This window comes from Pholis gunnellus, assembly GCF_910591455.1.
Source record: "Pholis gunnellus genome assembly, chromosome: 13".
Lineage (NCBI taxonomy): Eukaryota > Metazoa > Chordata > Actinopteri > Perciformes > Pholidae > Pholis > Pholis gunnellus.
The window spans coordinates 14138892-14159765 of NC_136540.1; the positions used below are offsets into that span (position 1 = coordinate 14138892).

The 20874-nt window shown below is 41.1% G+C and overlaps 1 protein-coding gene across 2 annotated transcripts in view; it reads right to left on the reverse strand.

The window, feature by feature from the left end:
* The window catches only part of ncam1a (neural cell adhesion molecule 1a), a 227895-nt gene extending 207664 nt beyond the window's left edge, over positions 1 to 20231 (reverse strand). For both annotated transcript variants that reach the window (XM_079172238.1, XM_079172237.1), the window contains exon 1: positions 20063 to 20231. In XM_079172238.1, coding sequence (XP_079028364.1) covers positions 20063 to 20114 — 52 coding nt within the window. In that variant the 5' untranslated portion in view covers positions 20115 to 20231. The remainder of the gene's footprint in view (positions 1 to 20062) is intronic.
* Between the last annotated feature and the right edge of the window lie 643 nt (positions 20232 to 20874).

Below are 20874 nucleotides of genomic sequence, written 5' to 3' on the forward strand. Positions count from 1 at the left end.
GTTAACGCTCACAAGCCGTGGCTCTCCGCAGTCTTAATGCTCATCATTACCGACCACTCTGATGAGACGATTCGGCAGCCTATAAATCAGCAGTGACTTGTGCCTATTGAGACACATTCAGTCTTTTCTGAGGCCATCTTCATGCAAAAAAGCAAAGCAAAGCATCTGTCTAAGTGAGGCTTTTGTTTATAGATATCCTACATGCACTGTGAAAAGCCAAGAACTAAGAGCTTTGAAGCCAAACTGAGAAATTATCTTCATACATCTTCTCGAAACTTTGTGAAGTCTGCAAAGAAACCGAGTTTCATTTGGTCATAAAGAATTATGTGTCCGCTGCAGTTTCTGTATCTCTCATAAAATTAATCCCCCTCAAAAAGACACTTTTGCCTCGTAAAATGATAATAATTCTTTTAGGAATTTGCTTTTTTTTCATTCTTTCTTTATAAAAACCTCGGCTTGAGAAATGGCTGGCTGAGAGACTTGTCAGCGGTGTGAATGAACGAGGAACAATAGAAGACAAATCTCTCCACCCTGAAATATAAGTCTCTAAGCACCTCTGATCAGACAATAGCGAAACACAGAGAGACAGCGGCATGTAGAATTCAGGGGGGGAAAAAAGTCTAGAAGCTCTACAAACTCACAGCTGATGTGGCATAACTTCTGTGTAGGTTAATGAAGTCCTAATCTAGACTTCAGTGGGAATTCTTACTGTAAAGCCCCCCAAAAAAATAGCATGAATGTCGGTTGGCTTTCTGAGACCGCCATCTTTCCTGGACACCAACTGGGATGGAGGCTACAGCATCTGAGCACTGCATCAAATCCAACATAGAATGCTCCAAACACAGACAAAGAGCCCCCTACACCCATGGAGAGCCAGAGGACAGTGATTAATGAGGCCACAGCAGTGGAGAGTGGCTCCGTTATAATCCACCTCCACTCTCGTCTCCGCTTCAGCAGTAAGAGTGTCAACAAGTAACTAATGACAGCCAAGATGTCCTCTGTTACATTTCCTGAAAACATCGCAGTCCTTATCACCTTGTAGGCTGTATGGTGGTGGTACATGGCTGGAGGCAAACTAGATGTCAATTATTTAGATGGCATTTAAGTCCATCAGTGCTGCGGTAAAGTGCAACTTGGTGCGATAGGTTAAATATTGTTGTATCTTTAGTCGCAGCTATGAATTAAGAGTTCTGCACAGGCCTGTAACTGAGACGCCGAACCGAGCCCATGTGGTTCGAATCACAGTAATTGGCATCATCGAGTACAAAATTATTTCAATTTAGATAACGTTCGTTGGCAGTTCGCAAGAATGGCAGCGCTCGGGGAAAGAAAGCATTCCCGCGGAGAACGAGCTGCAGCCCAAAAAAACCTCGCCCACGATCCTCCGAAGTGTGGAGACAGAAATGTGGTGTTCCGTAAACTCTGCAAATTGGAAATGGCTTATCACAGCAGTGCAACTGTTATGCGCGGACACTTATGAAAGTGAAAGCATCCCGGAGAGCTTTGTCCATAGGGCAGCAGCAGCAAAACAACACACATTGTTTACTTTTTGTCCCCTCCAAAATATGTTACATGTGGAATGTGTTCCTGTTAGCAGCCGTCACTTAAAATAGATTTTCTAACGCTACAAATGTTTTAAGTCTTTCACTGTTGTTGCTGTCTGTATCCTTTGCTTGATAACTTTACTGCATATTATTTCAGTGATGAAATTAATCCCCGTCATAAATATTTAAAATTTTAAGTCAAGTGCATAGGTAACAATACTGATTCTCTAGTTCAGGGAAAGAGTTTTTATGACATACAGGGACAGTCACAGCAAACAATCTAGGGTCCATTATCCAAGATATGGACATTTGTATGCAAGTTCTTAAATTTGCGGTAAATAAATGTTATATATATGAATTTTAAAGAATGCTTTAGAATGTTCTGGTAATTAGTTGTTAGACTAATCGACTAAGAGAAAAAAGAAAGAAGAAAATAATCATTAGGTGCAGCTGAACTATGAAATAATCAAAATAATGACCAAAATATGTCTTGCGTGTAAAACAAAAACCTTACAAACTCATTTATAGGTTTAAAAAAATGAAAGCTTGCTTGGAAGCATCAATTTGGAAAACAGAAATATGTGGAACAATACCATGATAAAATCATATAATCACAATATGATTCCACTGTGAGACCATAAAAGATAATGCTGAATCGTCCCTCAGCCCTAATTCTGCATAGTTCTGTCAATTGAATCTGCCACAAATGTGTTGCTCCATGTTTGTCGTTCCATTTTCCAACAAAGGTTTATGAGTGAATAGTGTCTTCTCCAAAATGTCAAAGTCAAGGATGAAATGACAATATTACAATACAAAGCAATTTGTGAGGCCAATTGTGCAATTGTACATTAAATGAACTACTGACAAAGACCAGTGACACTGTGCTTTTTTATTTTATGAATGCATACTTCATGAGTTAACTTCCATTTCTCAAAATCACCATGCCAACCACTTTGGCCTTGCACTGAACAGAAATCCCATGATGCCATCCAACATTGTTTTCTTTTTTAAATCCGCTGTGTAAAACGCAACATAAAACTGTCATCCATTCGGCCGTCTGCTCTTGTCTCCAACGATATTTTTGCCTGTGCCTCCCTTTAAAAAAAAAAGAAGAAAAAAAAAGTAGGCGCTGCAGGAATCTTATGAGGTTCTTTCCATCAACTCTGTTGGTCGGAGAATCCCCCGAGCCACTGATCGAACTGCAATCTCCCTGTTCAAACACAGCTGCATCAATGGGCTTTTATCACACCACGTCCCCCCTGGATACAAAGATATGCACAGCTGCCGCGCTGTTGCCCAGAAACTGAATGTCATTTCAGGAATACCCCCCATTCCACAAACAGGATAGTGTTACAGGATGCCCTGCAAGCAGCCCAGGCCTCTAAACATTTCAGTCCCAGCACTCTATAGTTCTCCACTGCATCCATTTTCTGGGGCCCGTCTCACTAATGACAGTTCAGATGTCACTGAAATTGTGAGGATAGGATGGAAAGTATTACCTAATTGCACCTTCCCTAAAAGGAGGATCTTGCTGTTATTGAGTTTTTGGTATCATTTTCCCATCACTGGAGACTGACCTAAACCTCTGTTCAATCAATGCATACCGAGTTATGAGCTCTGTAATTTGAAATCACATTATCAGAGGCAGTTCATTTAGTTTTGAGTGTCCAACCAAGAAGCCGGCTAACAATTTTTTGTCAATCTGAAGACAAAAAGCACTCTAGCAAATGCCTCTCTAGGTTGTTTCTTTTCAGGCCATCAATTTGAAACCTGTATCATTAGTCAGTTAAGATCAATAAAATATATATATTTTATACATGAATGAATATGTACAACTAAAACTAAAATATAATATTAAACAATAAATAAGAAATATATTATTTTATTAGGGATAAACATATAAAGTCATGCCATTGTGGCAAAAGTACTGTATATTTCAGTAAATATTGGTTTTAAACATATATTTCATTAAACTGAACACCTTTCCATAACGCTAAAGATCAATTTCAATCTTTCCCCCTACATCCCCTCCCTGCCCACTTCCACTCTGTTTGCGCGTTCTCGTGGAGAGTCCACCATATTCAGTTCCATGCTAATTCAATTATCGAGGAGTGGAAGTGGGTTATAAAACCATCCAACAGCAAGTCTCTATCGATGTTGAATTAGCCAGTTGCACTTAGCGACCACATGCAATGCCGTTTTGTGTTCGTCATGGAACACCACAGTTCGCACATGCGACCAAAGAATCGTGCAACTAAACATTTTAATTGTGTGGCACTGGTGCTGACATTAAGCAGTTAAGCGCAGACCCGACATCATTGGCGGACATAACGGCTTCATCACCTGTCACCCCTGTCCCCAGTAACATGCCTAATCCAATTCAGAGACGTCGGATTAATTTCAGAAGTGTGTGTGTGGGTGGGTGACACACTGTACATTTAACAACAGGAGACATTTTGATTTAAAAAAAGGCTGGGTTTAAGTTTAATCTACTCTCAGTACAGGGACAAATTGGGGGTCCAAGGGCCCCATGGACCCCCTAATTCTAGCATCCTTCTGACCCAACGTGGTGGAGATGGCATAATCTGAATTAAAAAAACATGCATCTGCACCTTTATTCCTGTTCACAATAATTCACATAATGCAAGTGAACCTAAATTAAAAGGTTAGGAGCAACCAATGTAAAAAGCTAGTCTGGAGTCCTGATGTTCACAAAAAGAAAAGAAAAAGAAATGCCACCAAACAAGCTGGGAAGTTTTATTTTTCTGGCTCAGGCTGCCATTTCTCAAAGATGCCAAAAGGAAACCATGGTAACCATCGGAGAGAGGGAAATTTGTCCGGAAGCTTGATGGAGTTTACACCCTACACCTTAAAGAAGGATGATTCATTCAGCTTATTGTGACCACAAACAGACTTCACTCTGTCACGAGTGGGTGTAGGGGCCGGATTGTTATTGGGCCTGAACCTCATTTCTTCAGCCCCACATTCTATTAGTAGTCCCTTTATGCAATATAGTCTTCTTTTGCATCGAGCTAATCAAGACAGAAAGACAGCGGTGATAAAAACCAATGATTGACTATAAGGACGTTCTTATATCACTTGCCATTTTTCTCTTTCTTCTTCCACTACAGTGCTAAAGGACTGCCACTTTGAGCCCTTCAAATCAGGTACAAATGTTTTAAATACATGCAGAAGAGCTTGCTGGTGTTCTCCCTTATTAACCTGACAGATATTTAATATTCTGTACAGTTGAGGCTTTTCTGCAAGAGGGAGCTGACATTTAAGGCCCTCCAGAGGTACTAAAGCCATTGGGCTAGTAAGAAGAGCCATATCCGTGAATGAACTAATTAAGCTCCTCAATGTCCTCGGCAAAATGGTGCCCTGAGATTGTTCTGTGCAATAGCAGTAATGAGAAAAAGAAAGACAGAAGGGTAAAAACGTTGGAGAAAAAAGCTGGGGGATGGGGGTGTGAGGGGATGCTAGACCTCATCCTCAAACGCATAAGGGGCGTGTACTGTTCAGAAAAGAAAGATTACCGAGGAGGCAGGGGTTCAATCCCTTTGAAATCTTTCCTTTCCGAGGCAAGTGGACCTGTTACATTTTTGAATGCAAGGCCCGTATTTTCTCGTCTTTGTTCTTCTACCCTTGGTAAGGCTCATTAAAGTCCATAAACAATGCGAGATGTGCTCTCTAATGAGCAAATGCTTCTGTAAAAAGGGCTCTGTCCTTGGGAAGCTGGCCATGTCAGCTAACACTGTATGCAAACCCAGTCTCCTGCACCTCAGGACTAACAACCGGGCCATTCTCAACAGGCTCATTTGTGTCCTCAAGCTCCTCATTTTCATTGTTCCCTCATTCTCTGTACTCCACTTCCCATGGAAATTACCGTTCGCTCTCCGTCCTGACAGGAAACGCAGAGTCACTTCAGCGAGACTTTGGCCTGTGAAAATCTGACACAGTGATTCATGAAGATTTGAGACTTCGCTCCCTGCTCCTTTAGGGTTGCGTCCCAAGGAAGTGGGAGTCGACAAAGTCCCAGGAGGTGTCTATGGCACAGGGTGGCTAACTAAGTGAGCTGCTTGGCCGGCTACGAAGCGCAGTGGAGCTGAATGAAACAGCACAGTCAAAAACAACAGTGGGCTTTCACTGTGTTAGCAGGTCATACCAGAGTATGCTTTCTTTGAGATGTTGAGATAGAGATTTCAGGGAAACAAACAGTGGAAAATGGGAGCATGATGTGGCATTTGGAGTTGCTCTTTCTCACTGACAGTGGGTCAGACACTGATAAGTGATCTACCTATGGCTCACTAGTCACAGTGATTCTGAATAATGAGAGTGGCTACTGTGAGATAAATCATCATGAATGCAATAATGGTCTTTGTTCAAAGAAAAGTTAAATATTTCTCCAGAGGAAAATAAAACCAATGCCAAGATTAGCGACTACAGAATAGAGGTTTAGTGACCTGAGCCCCTACAGGCAACAAAGTTTATTAGACCAATATTAACAAAGTATTATTAAATATCACAGAGCTTTCTTTTTAGGACTAGAGTTGTAGTCATCTTGTTGTGCTGTTGAAGAAAAGGCTGTAAATAATTAATGTCGAACTTGTTTTGACTCTGACACGTTGGATGTTATCAAACAGCGAGTTATGCTTCCCACCTCGTCGGCTCACCGTCGACACGTTGAGATCCGTTGAAAGCAATCCAAATGCTCCCAATCACAGATCTTGCACCCTTAAGAAACACATATTTTTGTTGTATCACAGCTGGCACCCATATGTTTTTATCGTACACCCTTTTTGGTGTAAATCACAAGGTTGTCCTGCATAAATAAAGGAGTAAAAATATATATATAGTCAGTAAATGTCAAGCTTTTTTGATATTTTTTTAGATATGTTGCGGATTATATAAAAAATAGATAAGAGGTTCTCTAAAAACTTCTGAATCATCCTTCTTGGACTAAACCAGACCAGAATTCATGACATTCTGCAGTATGTCACGGTATATTGGTCGTCATCAAAGTGTTTTACAGACAGAACAAAAAAACATTACCATCTTTAAAAAGAACCCTTTGCTTTTGGCCCAGGTAGGCTTTATGAGACTAGTTCATTGTCTGAGCTCAGCAATAACTCAGCGTACACAGTTATTGCATTGCTTGAACAAAGCAGTCAATCTTGATTTTGATGTCTACCAACTTGGCCAAACTACATGTGCTCCAAACCCATTAATACTCTGGCAAGGCAGCATCTGGTCCACTTAACATCAGCATGATGGAAAGAGAGGCAGGCACATGCTATCTGATGATGTAACTGGTAAAACAGTGGAGACATAGTCAGCCTTTTCATATTCTAGACATGTCTCAAAATGGAGACATTTCCAAGTGGTGAACCTCATAGTAGATATTATTTTTCCTGCTCTGCTGTTCCACTAACATTTGTACACACATACACGACTAACAAACACTGTATATGTTAAGTACATTTTCAAAATAGAGTGAAAGATTGATGCAGGAATGGGAAAGGAAATAGTTGAATCATGTGTACAGAGTTAATACATTTTCTTAAAGCAAGTAAAATAAACTGTGCAATTGCATCACCCATTCCTGGTAAAAACAATCTAAAAGTCAAGTGTACATTTCTGATACCAGTTTAGTGATCTGTGCAATCCTATCACTTTGAAAATGGACGATTCAGCAAGACCCCAGATTGTTTTTAATGATGACTGTTTTGAATGTTCTATGGCAACGTTCTGTCTATTGCTCCAATATTAGCATGTGACAACTGCAGCATGGTAAAGTTTTCAGTTGTGCAACAAAACCATGGGAGAGACTTTAGATTCAGAAGCCAGGACCTATACAGCATGAAGATGGGCAGCTTAATCTGCATTTTATTGTACATGTGACAGTATTTTCTTCTTTCTTTATGCTTAGTTCAAAATAGGGCGGATACTACAATGCCAATGAAGTATCTGATCACACTATTCTACAGATGAAAAGACGTTGTGTCTATGGATATAACTCATCTTTAGCTAGGATTATTTACTGGCATAACTATCACTGACTCATCAGTTGATCACGCCATACTTCAGCCCCTTTACCAGTAATTGAGTCATTATGTTAGGGTCCTTTTTATCTTTTAAAAGGAACATATTCCAATGTATAATCCACCATTACTCACTTCAAGGTGTTCTTATAATGATAGAATTGAGTGACAAAAAATGGTTTATTAAATATATATATATTTATTTATGTATTTATCACTTTAAGTTAAATGCTCCAAACTATCACTATTATATAGGCTTTTTAAAATCCAGTGATAGTACAACATGTCGTCCGCATTTCAACCATAAGGGAAAAGTTAGATGTGTCTTCAGGGGGGTTAAAGTAGTCACTGCCGACATTACCTTTTAAATTAAAAAAGACTTGACAGAGCTTAGTTGGGAGTTTATAGATTGTTTAATGTTTTTCAAGAGAGTGTATTTTGTGCAAATATACCATAAGGCAACGAGTGAAGGCAGCAGATTTGCAGAATTTCTTATTCACAAATTCATATGCCAGAGACTGTTCATTTAAATCTTTGAGTATTTTACAGTAAATCATGCAGCACAAACACTGTAAGCTGCCAAATAATATGGAGGACAAACTACCAAACAACTGTGCCAAGACTGCCAAATAAATACTATTTCTTTATCACCTGTCAACATTCATGTATCAACAAAACAAAGTCTGTCCTCCAACCAGGGCAAAAAAGTCTGATGGTATCCATTTTTCTTATGCCGGCATACTTTCTGAACTGTCAGTAGGGCAAAATAATTACACAGCTACAGAACTTTGCAGTAACGGTGGCTTATTAAAGCAGCAGAGCAGTGCATTATGCAGAAAAGCCTCGCAGATAAAATGAGACAGCTGTCAGTCAGGAGAGTGGCTATTCATGCCAGAGACATAATCAGGCCACGAAACACAAGCTAACATTTGGCTCCTTTTACAGCAGTCAGCAGAACGTCAGCACGTTATTTTGTGAAGAAAAACGCACCTCGCATGGGCTCATCATTCAAGGCAAAGAGAGCTCGTTTCATGACATCTGAGGTTTCATTCAACTCATACATTTAAATTAGTAACAAAAACAGTAAAGACAGGATCTAAGAACATAAATTCTAAGCAATGTCTTGGATCTGCAATGGGAAGAGAGGCTCGCATCTATTGCCATGCAGACAGACAACTAAATAATGTATAAAGTCATACTGAACAACACGATCATTCTTTAATTAAATCATGAAATGAAGGTCTAGAGAAGACATCTATCCATGTCTAACACCCTCACTGGTCTCAAGGAGCTTTACTACATGAAATGGGACAGAAAGGGAAACAATGAATCCAGAGGTTGAAGAGCCCTGCCGACTCAGTGGTTCCTCCTTGACAACACTTTGCATTGTGTCCCGCCTCCATCGTCCTCCTCCACCCCTCCTCCCGCCTGCCGCCCTCCACCTTTGTCTGCCATCGCCGGCACACAGTGAGCCACTCCTGGCGCTTTTTCTTCGACAATGCAGTTAGTGTGAAAGCCTAATAAATTACAGACCTCTCTTGATCTCATCAAATGCAGCAGCCTGACCATAAACGCATAATGGAAAGGACTCTCAGAGGGGTTAGTGTTGGGTCAAATCGCTGTGATTGTCTTCCACTTTCAAATGAAATTGGGTGTGCCGTCTTTATTTTAAAATCGAAAATTGTTCAAAAGAGAGCAGCCATATCCTTTTTTTTTGTGTCTGTCATGTCTTTCCAGTTTATGTCTCCGTCAAAAGTAATAGTTATAGGCTACTTAGGGTCATATGTTGAAAAATATCACCATATAAATGTTACATGTTAGGGGATATTTTGAAGTGAAGCTTTTGGAATATGCATGTTTGTATGTATTCTTTTTACAAGCACAGAATTATACTTCTCCATTTTGACTTACCTAATAGACAAGGTGGTCACAGTATCTTGACTGAGCGCTCCTCCACATATTTCTTTTCCTCACAGTTTCTGTGTAAATGGATTGCCAAACTGAATGCACAGCATCTTAATCTGTGCACACAGTTAGACAATTGATAATTAATCTAAAATAACATGCTTGGTATAGTAATGCTTTTGCTTTGGTTTCTCAATCTGTTCGTACAGATTCCCACATCAATATTTGTTTGCCACCATATGACACCCAAGAGGCTCGGTACAATACACTCAATTATTAAAAAGTGGCTTATAATGTAGATTCGATTTTAATTTGTGAGTGTTGAATACTGACAGATCTCATGCAAAGTTGGTCCCAGCTATAACATTTGTAAAATTGTACATTTCTATTTCTTAGGATGCTATTTTAAATATTATATACAGGATCATTTTCAATTTAGTTTAGAGTATTATTTTTATTTAGCCGTTTAGTCCTGTACCTAAATGTATTCTTAAGCTACAAAAGGTACCTGGTTTGAGTCAGGGACTCTTCTAAATAAACAAGCCTAAGAATCGGACCAAGAGCATACGCCTATACTCGATATAGAGGTTTGATACCGCGCCCTTCAGGTGTAATTTAAGTTCACTTTGTTTCAGTTGTGGCAACAGCCACTCCCTCTCAGCACCTTGATGGTGTTATCCTGCAACCACCTGCTACCGGCACAACACAAAAACACCATCTATTTTGATCAGTCTGACCTCATCAATGTTCACATGCGACTTCCACATGGGCAGCAGCAGCGGGGCTCTGCTTATATGCAGCTCCCATATTAGATTGCGGGCATGATTTTACCAGTTAATTAGATGATATTTGACATTCCAGTTTGATCAAACGCTCCGCAGAGTCTCTGTGCTGCATCCGCTGTCAAGTCAACAGCTCTAAGATGTGTCTGTGTTTCCTCGTTTCCATAGCATTAGCTCACAGCCATTTTCACAGTAATGTCCTTAGAGAGAACTGAATATGGTGAATAAAAACACACACCCACACACACATCCACTGGGTTATAATTGCTGCACCTTTCCCTTCTTTGAAAACACCAACAAGGAAACAAAGGGCATCATCTCTGAAGCCATTTAGCCATTTCTTCATTTCAGGAAAGAATAGTTCGCCAAAGACCATTACCCAGAAACACTAACCCAATATTATTTTATATTACCACGAATGAAAATTCTCTTTGTTTTTCTTTCCAGCTGAATTAACTACTTGGTTTTGAGTCTGCTGTTTCTGCTCACAGAGCTATTAGAATGCAGAGCAAGGCTGCATTATAAAAAGCTCCACAGGGCTTGAATAATAATTGTGATCACAGCTTCCACATTACTTATGGCCACAGTTTCATTAGGATTAGACCAAATCTAGAGACATGATTTAAATAGCTGGGACTTTGCAGCTTGGCAAAACTGTCCAGAGTTCGTGCCACCTGAGCTTGTGAACAGTGCGCAGGGAAATAAGTAATTCTGGACTTTTGCTGGCATGGCCTGAAAACACCACGGAGCCACAGAGGATGCTCGTCTCAAGAATGTGCTCACTGACAATGATGCCAATTTAGAAAGTAAACAAGTCCACAGAATACTGCGCAGGCTGCACATCTCCCCTTGTTCCCAACTCCCAGAGGACGCACTTGTTTTTTTTTTTGGTTCTTCACACAAAGGTTGAGACGACTTGGCACCTGAGGAAGCCAGCCAATCACAGTGTCCCAGGGATGAGCTAACTACCATTGCTAGGCATTACATCATGATGGTGAGTCACTCCCTGGGACTAAGAGTCAGTAAAACGCAGAACCAAATAGCCTTGAATATCCATGACAGCTCAGCAAAGGTAAAGTGAGTCAATGATTTCAGATTGTAGGCAACAGATAAAGAGCTTGGTCTGTCTTTATGCTCTTATGGATGAACACTGTTTAACACAGAGGCAAGAATACTCCTGAAGTTGGTCTCTGAGCTCCAGCTGTTCAAATTGTGTCAGACAGCTTTAGCTCAGGTAAACTCTGGAAATGCCAAGACATCCCAGCAAGTGACACCGGAAGGACGATGAGTTTTAAGGAGGAGTGCCAAACACAAACTAGTGCTCACAGAAAACACACACACTACACGATGCCGCCGACACTTGCCTAAATATTAGTGGGTGGCCAGCAAATAGAGATCACACGTGTGACGTCTCCAAAAGCTTTATTACAAGTCAACAAGCTTGTTGCCTGTTTACACAATATGATGTGAATTAGTGTAATTACCCTCTAATATTTATATTCTTATCACGTTGCTAAAGTGTAAACTTAAATTCAGATTGACACATTAACTTAGATTGTCCTGCCCTAATGGCTATTATCCCAGCTTTGCAATACACATTGGCTGCAGTCCATTTGGCAAATCTCTATCATAGTGGCAAGGGCGGGAAAACACATTTTAATGGAGTGCACGCTAGAGGCCAACCGATGTGTCGGCTGATACGAGTTTATTGTTTATTGTTTATTCCAGATTTATTGTATAAATTGGCATAAACTGACATGACATACTGTTGTAACACTTGTTGGTTTGGATAACTTGTAAAAAGGTGAACTAGAATCAGGTTAATATCAAGTAGGGCAACAACATAAACATGTTAAATTACTGTCTGTTAGTGTTTGGTTATCTTATGGAACTAATCAGTCGGTCCACTGAACAGCTGAAATCACACATTCACACACACACTGTAGGTCCATTTTTTTAATACATTATTTTTACACCATATTTTTTTACTAAAAACAACTTCCAGCACCATGTAAAGTAGGCCAAACTCGCCCTGAACCTCCTCTGTAAATAACTGCCCCGATGGGTCCCGCCAGGCTCAGGTCGGGTATCCACACTCTACTACAACTGTCTCTGCTGTTTGCCATGCAGTTGGCCTACATGTCGATTTTTTGTTTACTTGCTTCAAATGCCTCTTCTATTCAGGTCAGTAAAGTGGGATGTGCTGAATTGAAATAGTGTGCATTCAACGTGCCAGTTGGGGTTTTGGAGTGCACTTCATTGCTTCTCTTTGTCCCCCCCCCCCCCCCCATCTACTGCAAGCACAACGAAAACACAGGGATAAATGAGTGATTGCCTGAGCAGCCAATCAAAGGCGAACATAAAAAATAAGTTGGGTCAAGTGAAGATAATGGCATGACGGAACGGGCCCCCACTGTGAACTAGTAGGAGCTCCAAGCAAAGAAAAAACACAGACGCTGAGAAAAGAGGTAAATATCTTTAAATAGTGAGACTCAATCACAAAGAACTGTGTGGAAAACAAGAGCAACAATTGTCCCTGTGGACAACAGGTGTGCAAGACAAAGAGCTGTTTCTCCAGGTGGTTTGAAAACCAGGATTTCAGAGTAGAAACCTCCCCCTTCCTTGAAGACAAATAAAGCAGGTGTGATATCAGCTAGGCTGCTGAAATCCTGGAACAAACTGCCTTTAGACCGTCTTACACTTTAACTTCAATGAGTCCCTAAGCTGCAGCGCTACAAGAAGCCAAAAACAATACAGAACTGGCACTCTCCGTCTCTGCGAACAGCATGGAAGAGCTGTGTTGACGATTACGTTGCCAGCAAATCGGTGTAACTGATGCACACTAAAGACGGATAATGATGCCCAAATAAGTCTACAGGTGGTGACTAAAGTTATACTTTTCATGCGGTCCTGCTGAATAGCCTGCAGCATTGTCTGGTTCCTGTTCTGACAGTGCTGCACGTTAGTCTGTACAAAGAAATCTATTTTTGGAGGGTGCGCTTTTGCTGTCTCCGTTATTTATTATATGTCCAGGGTGGACTACATTGGGTGCGTGCTTAGGCTGAAGTGTTCACATGTGGAGTTGGAGCGTGTTAAGTCCCGGCTAGAATGGTGGACATACCTCGTCGTGGGCCAAATTGCTTGTCAAAAGGGACTCTGTGACCTGTTGTTAACGCTACAGAAGAAGTCAGGGGATCACAAGAATCATTGACTTCACACATCTGAACGGCATGACGCCTGCAACACATGAGGGACGTGCAATACGGAATGAAGTACCAAAGGTACAGTAGCCAGGATGGGCCGAACAAGGACGTGTGTGAATGTTAATGAGTGTTTTGATGCGTGCAATTATGTGATGCCCTTTAGTCCTTTTTGTAGTGTATTGCATTGACCGCAAATTTCAACAGTCATGCAAAACTGCACGACTTAGCCACATATCAGTTTACATTGTACGCTTAGCTTTGCATAAGCATACACTTACTGGCATATGGTTAAGTGTTGAAGCATCAGCATCAGAAATCTACAAGTGACACATGGATGATATTGCTTTCATCATCACTCAAAAGGCTTTGTCGAACAAAGGGACGATCAAGCGAAACCTCCTCCTTGCTGCACTTACGAAAGAATCATTGCCAGCTATACATCGTTAACAATACAATTATATTCTGTGCTGTCATGTGTGTATGTAATCCCTGATAAAGGTTACTGCAGCCAAGGAGTTTTATTATATTGAGGTATTGTCTATCCAGGCAACGTGTTGTGTGCTTGAAACAGGTGAAGTGTTCAGTAAAGGAATGTAAAAGCATCACTTTTGTCACCGGAGTATTGCGACAAGACAACTCAGGAGTCTCTTTGACTTTCACAGACAGAAAAACCATCTGTTCGCCAGTGTAGTCCTGAGGGAGTTAGAATAGTGACTATAAATAACACTGGGCCCCATGCTAACAATAAAGAGAACTGGAACATCGATACAAACAGTATCTATTCCAAATAAAAATCCGTGCTTGTAGTTCTTCAGGCAGTTCAAGGAGGACAGGGACACCATGCTGGGATTCCTTTACGCAGCAAAGTAGCCCATCGTCACCTTGGGCATCCTCACCAGACTTGGCAGCTTCGCTAAAACAGAGCTCAGAAAAAATGCAACGCTGCGTGCCAAAGCAGACTGTGTGCTGACGTGGAGAACCAGGTGATGTTAGGATAAAAAAGGAATCCGCCGAAGATGTCGAGTGCCACAGCAGACAACGGTCCATTCACCATCACCTTTCATATTCTCCGTGAGCAGCGTGGCTATTAGCCTTCAGGCACCAGCAGCTTCAAAGACTGTTTGGAATCAGAACCACTCCCGGAGATGTTTTACCTTGCTCAATGTTCACATCAAGCACAGGTTTTTCTTTATTCTTTTTCTGAATCCATCAGAAAATGATACCAGTTCAACCTGCTTAAGTCTTCTTTGAAGAGAAATTAGGAGTTATTTAGTAGTAGAGCTAAATTCAGTTTAACCAGGGGAAATCGACCAGAACAAGGAAAGTCAGACAAGCTTTCAGTAAATTTTACAATTTCCAAATTTATTGTGAATTTCAATGAACAGGCCAGAAGGTAATCTGCAAATTCTAAGCTTATGTTTAATCACAATGACTCAACACTGAAATCATACTTGTTTAGATCATGATGATCACTAGAAGTTTCTAAAACTGAAAAAATGACTTTCATCAATGAGCATTGGGTGGTGTAACTCTCAATGATCAAAAAAGTTTGTAAAAGACACAGCAGACTGTAGCTACGTAATATGATTCACAGTTTATCTTCGTGTTAAATGATCTATCTGACTGCTTGACATTATTTATAGACAGGTCATTGGCAACAAGCTTGGTAGTCGTTGATTGTAAACAGCAGAGTAACTTGTTAGCACATTAGAAAATAGATACGTTTGTAATTATGTTTAATACTGTAGACTGCCAAGAAACAAAATAAACTATATGGAGGGGTTGAGCGTTGGGAGAGGGGGGGGGGGGGGGGGGGGGGGGGGGGGCAGGCCCCATTCTGCATAACAAGCCCATCTCCTTCTGTTTCTTTTTTTTTTCTCCCCCACATTCATTTCTCTATAGGACGCCTTCATTGCTCACACAATACAAATCACTGGTCTCTATTCATGCACTGATTAATATGCAAAGACAGCCCATCCTCATCTAACAGTCAGGAGAGAAGAAATATAAAAGCCAGCCGCGTCATTTTTAACTCATTCGTTTGGAACGGTCTGCACTTTTTGATTCAGCGCAAAGAAGTGCTGTGAGATGACGCGAATGTATGGACAATGCATCAAAAGCCACTGCCTCGTGTTTCATTCTCATTTGATCATATTTTGACCGTTTATATGAAGTTTTCTCCACAGATCTGCAAAGAGTCACTGATGACATTATGCCCGGTCTGTATTTATTACGCTCTATGTTCCTCCATTCATTTTTGTTATAATAATTTGTAAGTATTAAAATCAAAAAAATCTGGGATTATAGCTGAAAATATGTATAAAATACCATTAAACAATACACAAAAAGTGACTGAGTAGAATAGGAAGCAAAAGAATATGGAAAAAGATGAATGAATGAACTAAACTCTCAATAATAAATCACTTGTTGATGCTGGTTTTTGCCCATATGAAAACTGTACAGTAGTCGTAGTAGTATGCAGTTGATGTCTGAATATGAGCCGAGTCCAAAGTGGGTTCAGCTGTAATCCGAGCAGTGCCTGCACTGATGGGAATTTAAACAACATAAGCTGTGATAAATTGGTACAAAATGTGTACGTCACTTTGACTGCAGCATAGATCGTGTTGCCACTACAGAGCAAAGTTCCAGTTTTATTCTGAGCGCAGACTAAAAAACGCCTTATAATTTTCCCTTGTTTGGCCGCTTTTTCCAGTTCCCCCTCAGTCAAAAATAGCCTGTATTATTTTCATAGTGGCTTTGAACTCACCACAGCAGTTAAAGTCCCATATGTGAGCCATTTAGGGATTGTGTATTTTTTTCTCCCTCTAAATTTCAAGTTAAACTTCTTTTTTCTTTTTTGAAGTTCAGCTCTATGCTTGATGTACAAAAAAACTCAGTTTTACTGCAGATCTAGAGGATCATTAAATAACCTTCACAGTTCACATTGTCTTAAGATTCAAAAGCACACGGATGTGCATTGCTTTTGAACTCAGTATCTTGAGTTTCTCAATGGAATGACAGGTGCACAGCAGAAACTGAGCGTTCAGACCAAAAGCAGCATTTTAACAACACAAAGCGTTTCCTATTGGTGGGGGCTTGTTGTTTCAGTTACCAAGGACATGAAAAAACACAATTGAGGAAGTCCAGTTTGAGTAATAGGCGCATGACTCTGAAAGTCTGTCTGACACTGAAACACGGCTGTGGTCGAGGGACCAAAGAAAGTCATCTAACACTCAAACCGTTTTGTCGACTAAACGATTAGTGGATTTAATCGGCAGATCAATAAAACTGAGTTTCTCCACAAAGAATCACACAAAAGCACCACGTTAAATCTTGAGTTTAGCAGAACTGTGTCAATAACTTTCTTGGAAATAAGTCATCCAGCATGAAAAATGCATAATAAAAAAAAGAACAAATCGAAATCAACTAAGACCTAAGCCACCGATTCATCGACTAATCGGGCAGCCCTCGTTCTTGCACCTACGAGGAGTACTGCACAGTAATACACCATATACGCAAGTTACGTCAGGAACGTAGTTATTTTACACAACAAACAAAGGTATTGTAACCAAAACTGCAATATTTTCCTTAACCTAACCAAGCCCAAACAGGTTCTGCACTGCAGAGGCCAGCTCAGGCGCACTGATCGCCCGTGTTGCTGGACATTCGTAGGAGAACGCACACAAATTTTGAAATAACTTTTCTTCAGATATATCATGCGTACGAGGATACGTTGCTTAATAAATACTATGAGGAAGGATTTTAAAACTCAGCAAAGTCATCAAAATGAAAATAATGTTGTCCTCCATCTCGAAATCTGAATCAACCTTTCAACGACTAGCAACAGAAAAATCACTAACTCTGGCAAACAATCGAAAATCATATCATAAAATCCTATTCAGGCATTAGCAATCACCAAGTATCACCTCTCTGCAAACCTTCAACTGATAACTTCACATCCCTCAAGGGTGGCACTCTCATTTTAACTCTAGAACCAGTGTGACGAATAGTTTTGTCTCTCTGATTAGCCCCCATCACCTTACACTCTTTCGGGTTGCAGAATGATGACTTTGGATATGGTAGATCACTCCGATAGCACAAGGTCAGAAGTGGTAATAAACACTAGACTCAATCCATCTGGCTGCAGACAGACCACGACAAGAAAGGCCACAGTCTGTCTCCACTTCTGAAATCATATTCTATTTAATCTGGCCATTATTCAATCGCTTTTTTTTAAGGTGGTGTGGCTCTCCATATCTTAATGTTTGTGACTAGACTCCAAATTTAATTTCCATTGACCTGGAACAGGAACTGGAAATCAATAGATGTAATTAAATTGCTCAGCCTTCTAACAGTGTGATGCTGTCATTAGCCTTTTAATAAACCCCGGGCCTATCAAATAATGTGATCAATTTCTTTGAATCTCTTCCTCTATCGTAAAAGAGCAGAGCTAAGGCTCAGTTGTCTAATTATCTCCCTTTTGGTTCCTTTGACTTTCCCTCCCGTATGAGGTGCAGAGAACTGCGGGGGTGGCAGAATATTTCAGCAGCATCGTGAATCATAGAAAAAGTATTACATCCCAATTGTACTTGGTATGGTGACAGGTTGACACAGTGTTTTTTGTGTGAAAGGTGGAAGGCAAGAAAGTGTTGATTTGAAAATTTCTTGAAAATATTGTAAAAACTGTAAAACTAAATAAAAACCTCTGTTAACCGATGTGTATGCCTCCCCTGGTGCATATCTGCGTGCATAGCAAAGGTTTGACGATATTGTCAGGTCTCAGATCTGTCAAACGCACAAAACACATTAGCTCCTCACCAAGCCGACAATATTGGCCCAATTTGAGGTCACAAATACCACACGTTGAACAGTTTGTCCACTAGAGGGTACTGACATGTTTATTTTTAAACTTAAAAATGTCAAGCTCAGTAGGCTTCATACCTTGGTCACAATGCCGTAATAACAAATGGGCCCTTGGTCTATCATCCACCCACCTATCATCTACTGAATATTTAACTCAAATATATACATCAGCATTAAAATAAGTCTGTTTTTTGCAGACAATTGGAATATGGAGGAAGAATGGTGAAATCTAAACCTGAGGTTAGGCACAATGTCTAATAAATTAAATTAAATCATTATTATATATATATATATATATATATATATATATATAAAGCTATTCTTCCCCTCTCCAAGGACCCCTGGGGGTCCTCAAACTCCACTTGGAGCACACAGTTGCAGTCTGAAAGAGGGGCAGATGCAGGGAGGGAAGGAGGATGTGAGAAGCGGGAGCGGTGGGGGTTGAGGGGGGGTAATGGGTCCCCCCCTCCCTCCCTATATAACCATGGGAGCGCTCGGATTGGATTCTATTGTATACATTGAATGACTATTCAGTCGTCCTCAATGGATGACGAATTCCCTCCCAACCAACCAACCAAATTAAAACAAAAAAAAACGATCAAATCAGCCAGGCCCTGTGGGCTGTCAACGTCATTTTGCGCCTAAAAACGCACTGCGCTATTAAGTTGGAAACTCAACTGTTCTTATTTGGCTAGATAGAAAAAAAAACAAAAAAAACAAACGGAGGTTATGTCACATAAAGAAGGTCAGAGGCTGTTAACCTACATGGTCAGGCTGATGGTAAACTAAAATCCCACACTGACACATAAACGCAGAATAACGTTTTTTGTGCCAAATCCGGTGATGGCCAGAGACGGAAAGGTGGCCGCATCTAATCCACCCTGGGAATAGAGTTCAAGCGCGTGCTTGTAAGAAAACACAATTTGATTTTACGGTCTTGATAAAATGTCCCTTAAAGCGGTTTCCAGCGGACTGAAACAAAGCATCCCCCGCGAAGAGCGAGAGACGCTCCGGACACCGCATCCCCTGTGCGTCACGCGGCTGACCCAGCAGAAGTGAGACAGCCGAGCTGGACTTTCGGGTGAGCCGTATAGTTTTGGGCTTATTTGACATTTGAAGCGGAAAAACGGTGGTTTGCACGCAGCCAAAGAGAGTGTAAAGCACCAACTGCTGGCTCGAGGGGGGGGGGGGGGCACAGGAGCGTCCCTGCATCACCACCAAGTCCTGATCTCAGCCAGCATCCACGAACAAATTAACTCGAGTCTAAGGCGGATCAAAAAAAATAAAAAAAAACAACACAGCACGTGTGGGTCAAAATGAGGCAAAGCGATGTGCCTTAACTCGGGATGGTAAGCCTGAGCTGGCACGCTCCTCTGTAATGCGCGGAGATATTCAAAAATGCACCGAAGGCAAGCGGCTCCTGATACGAAAATATACCCCGAGTATGGCTCTGGTATTCCACGCAGTTTGCAGCACAAACGAGCGACGATCCTCTCACTTCTCAGAGAAACTTTTGGTACGATCGTGATGATTTGCGCAGAGGCACCAGCAGCTCTAACCTGACGCCGCTGTCCGGAGTCAGTGAACAAGGATGCCGCTGGCGGGACCAGAGGATGCTGCTCCCGGAGTCAGCGCAGCTCGGCCTTGGCGTTGCACAGATTTTTGCTTTTGGCTTCAGCCTTTGAATAACGTTCTGCGAATATTAAATAACACAAGCTTCTCACCTGCACAGCCAGCGAATAGCAATCCCCAGATGAGGTCCCGTATTTGAAGCATTGTAATGTGTCACAGATATTCTCCTTGCAGAGCAGACGCACTTTTAAAACAAGCGAGGTGTCTCTACTGAGGAAAGAAGGGGGGGGAGGTAAAGAGAGCCGTTCCAGGGGAAGACAACTGCTACCGGACGGATTTTTGGTCCTTGTCGCTACCCGTGTTCACGGCACAATGAGTGACAAGCAGCAGCCGTAGCACGCACTCACACACACACACACACAAGCAGTCAGTAGACACTAACACGAATTACTCCGCCCGGTAGGCGATACCCCCGCACAAGAGAGAGAGAAACGCACACACACACACACACTCGCACAAGAGAGAGAGAGAGAGAGAGAAAGAGACACACACACACACAAGAGGGGGCGGGCTGAGGTGAATGCAGTAACAAAGTAGTGCGCAGAGCTGACAGTGTAGACAGCAGATGGTCACCAAGGGCTCTAATTCGGATTACTGAGTTTACAAACCCGCTAACTGAGGTTTAGAAACACATGGAGCAACATAATTATTCTAGACGGAGGACTAATTAATGTTAAAAAAAAAAAAATACATTTCATATATAGCCTAAATTGTTTAAATAATTAATATTTATTTTTTTTATTCTAAACTACCTTGTTGTTTCATTTAAACCGCAAAACATCACACTTGCAAAATGTTTAGGCTCATGTATTTGGTTCGATCAAGGTATTATTTTGGTTAATATGTCAAATATCTCGAAATAACTTTCTTAAAATAACTATTTGTTTTGGTTGGGTACTGACTG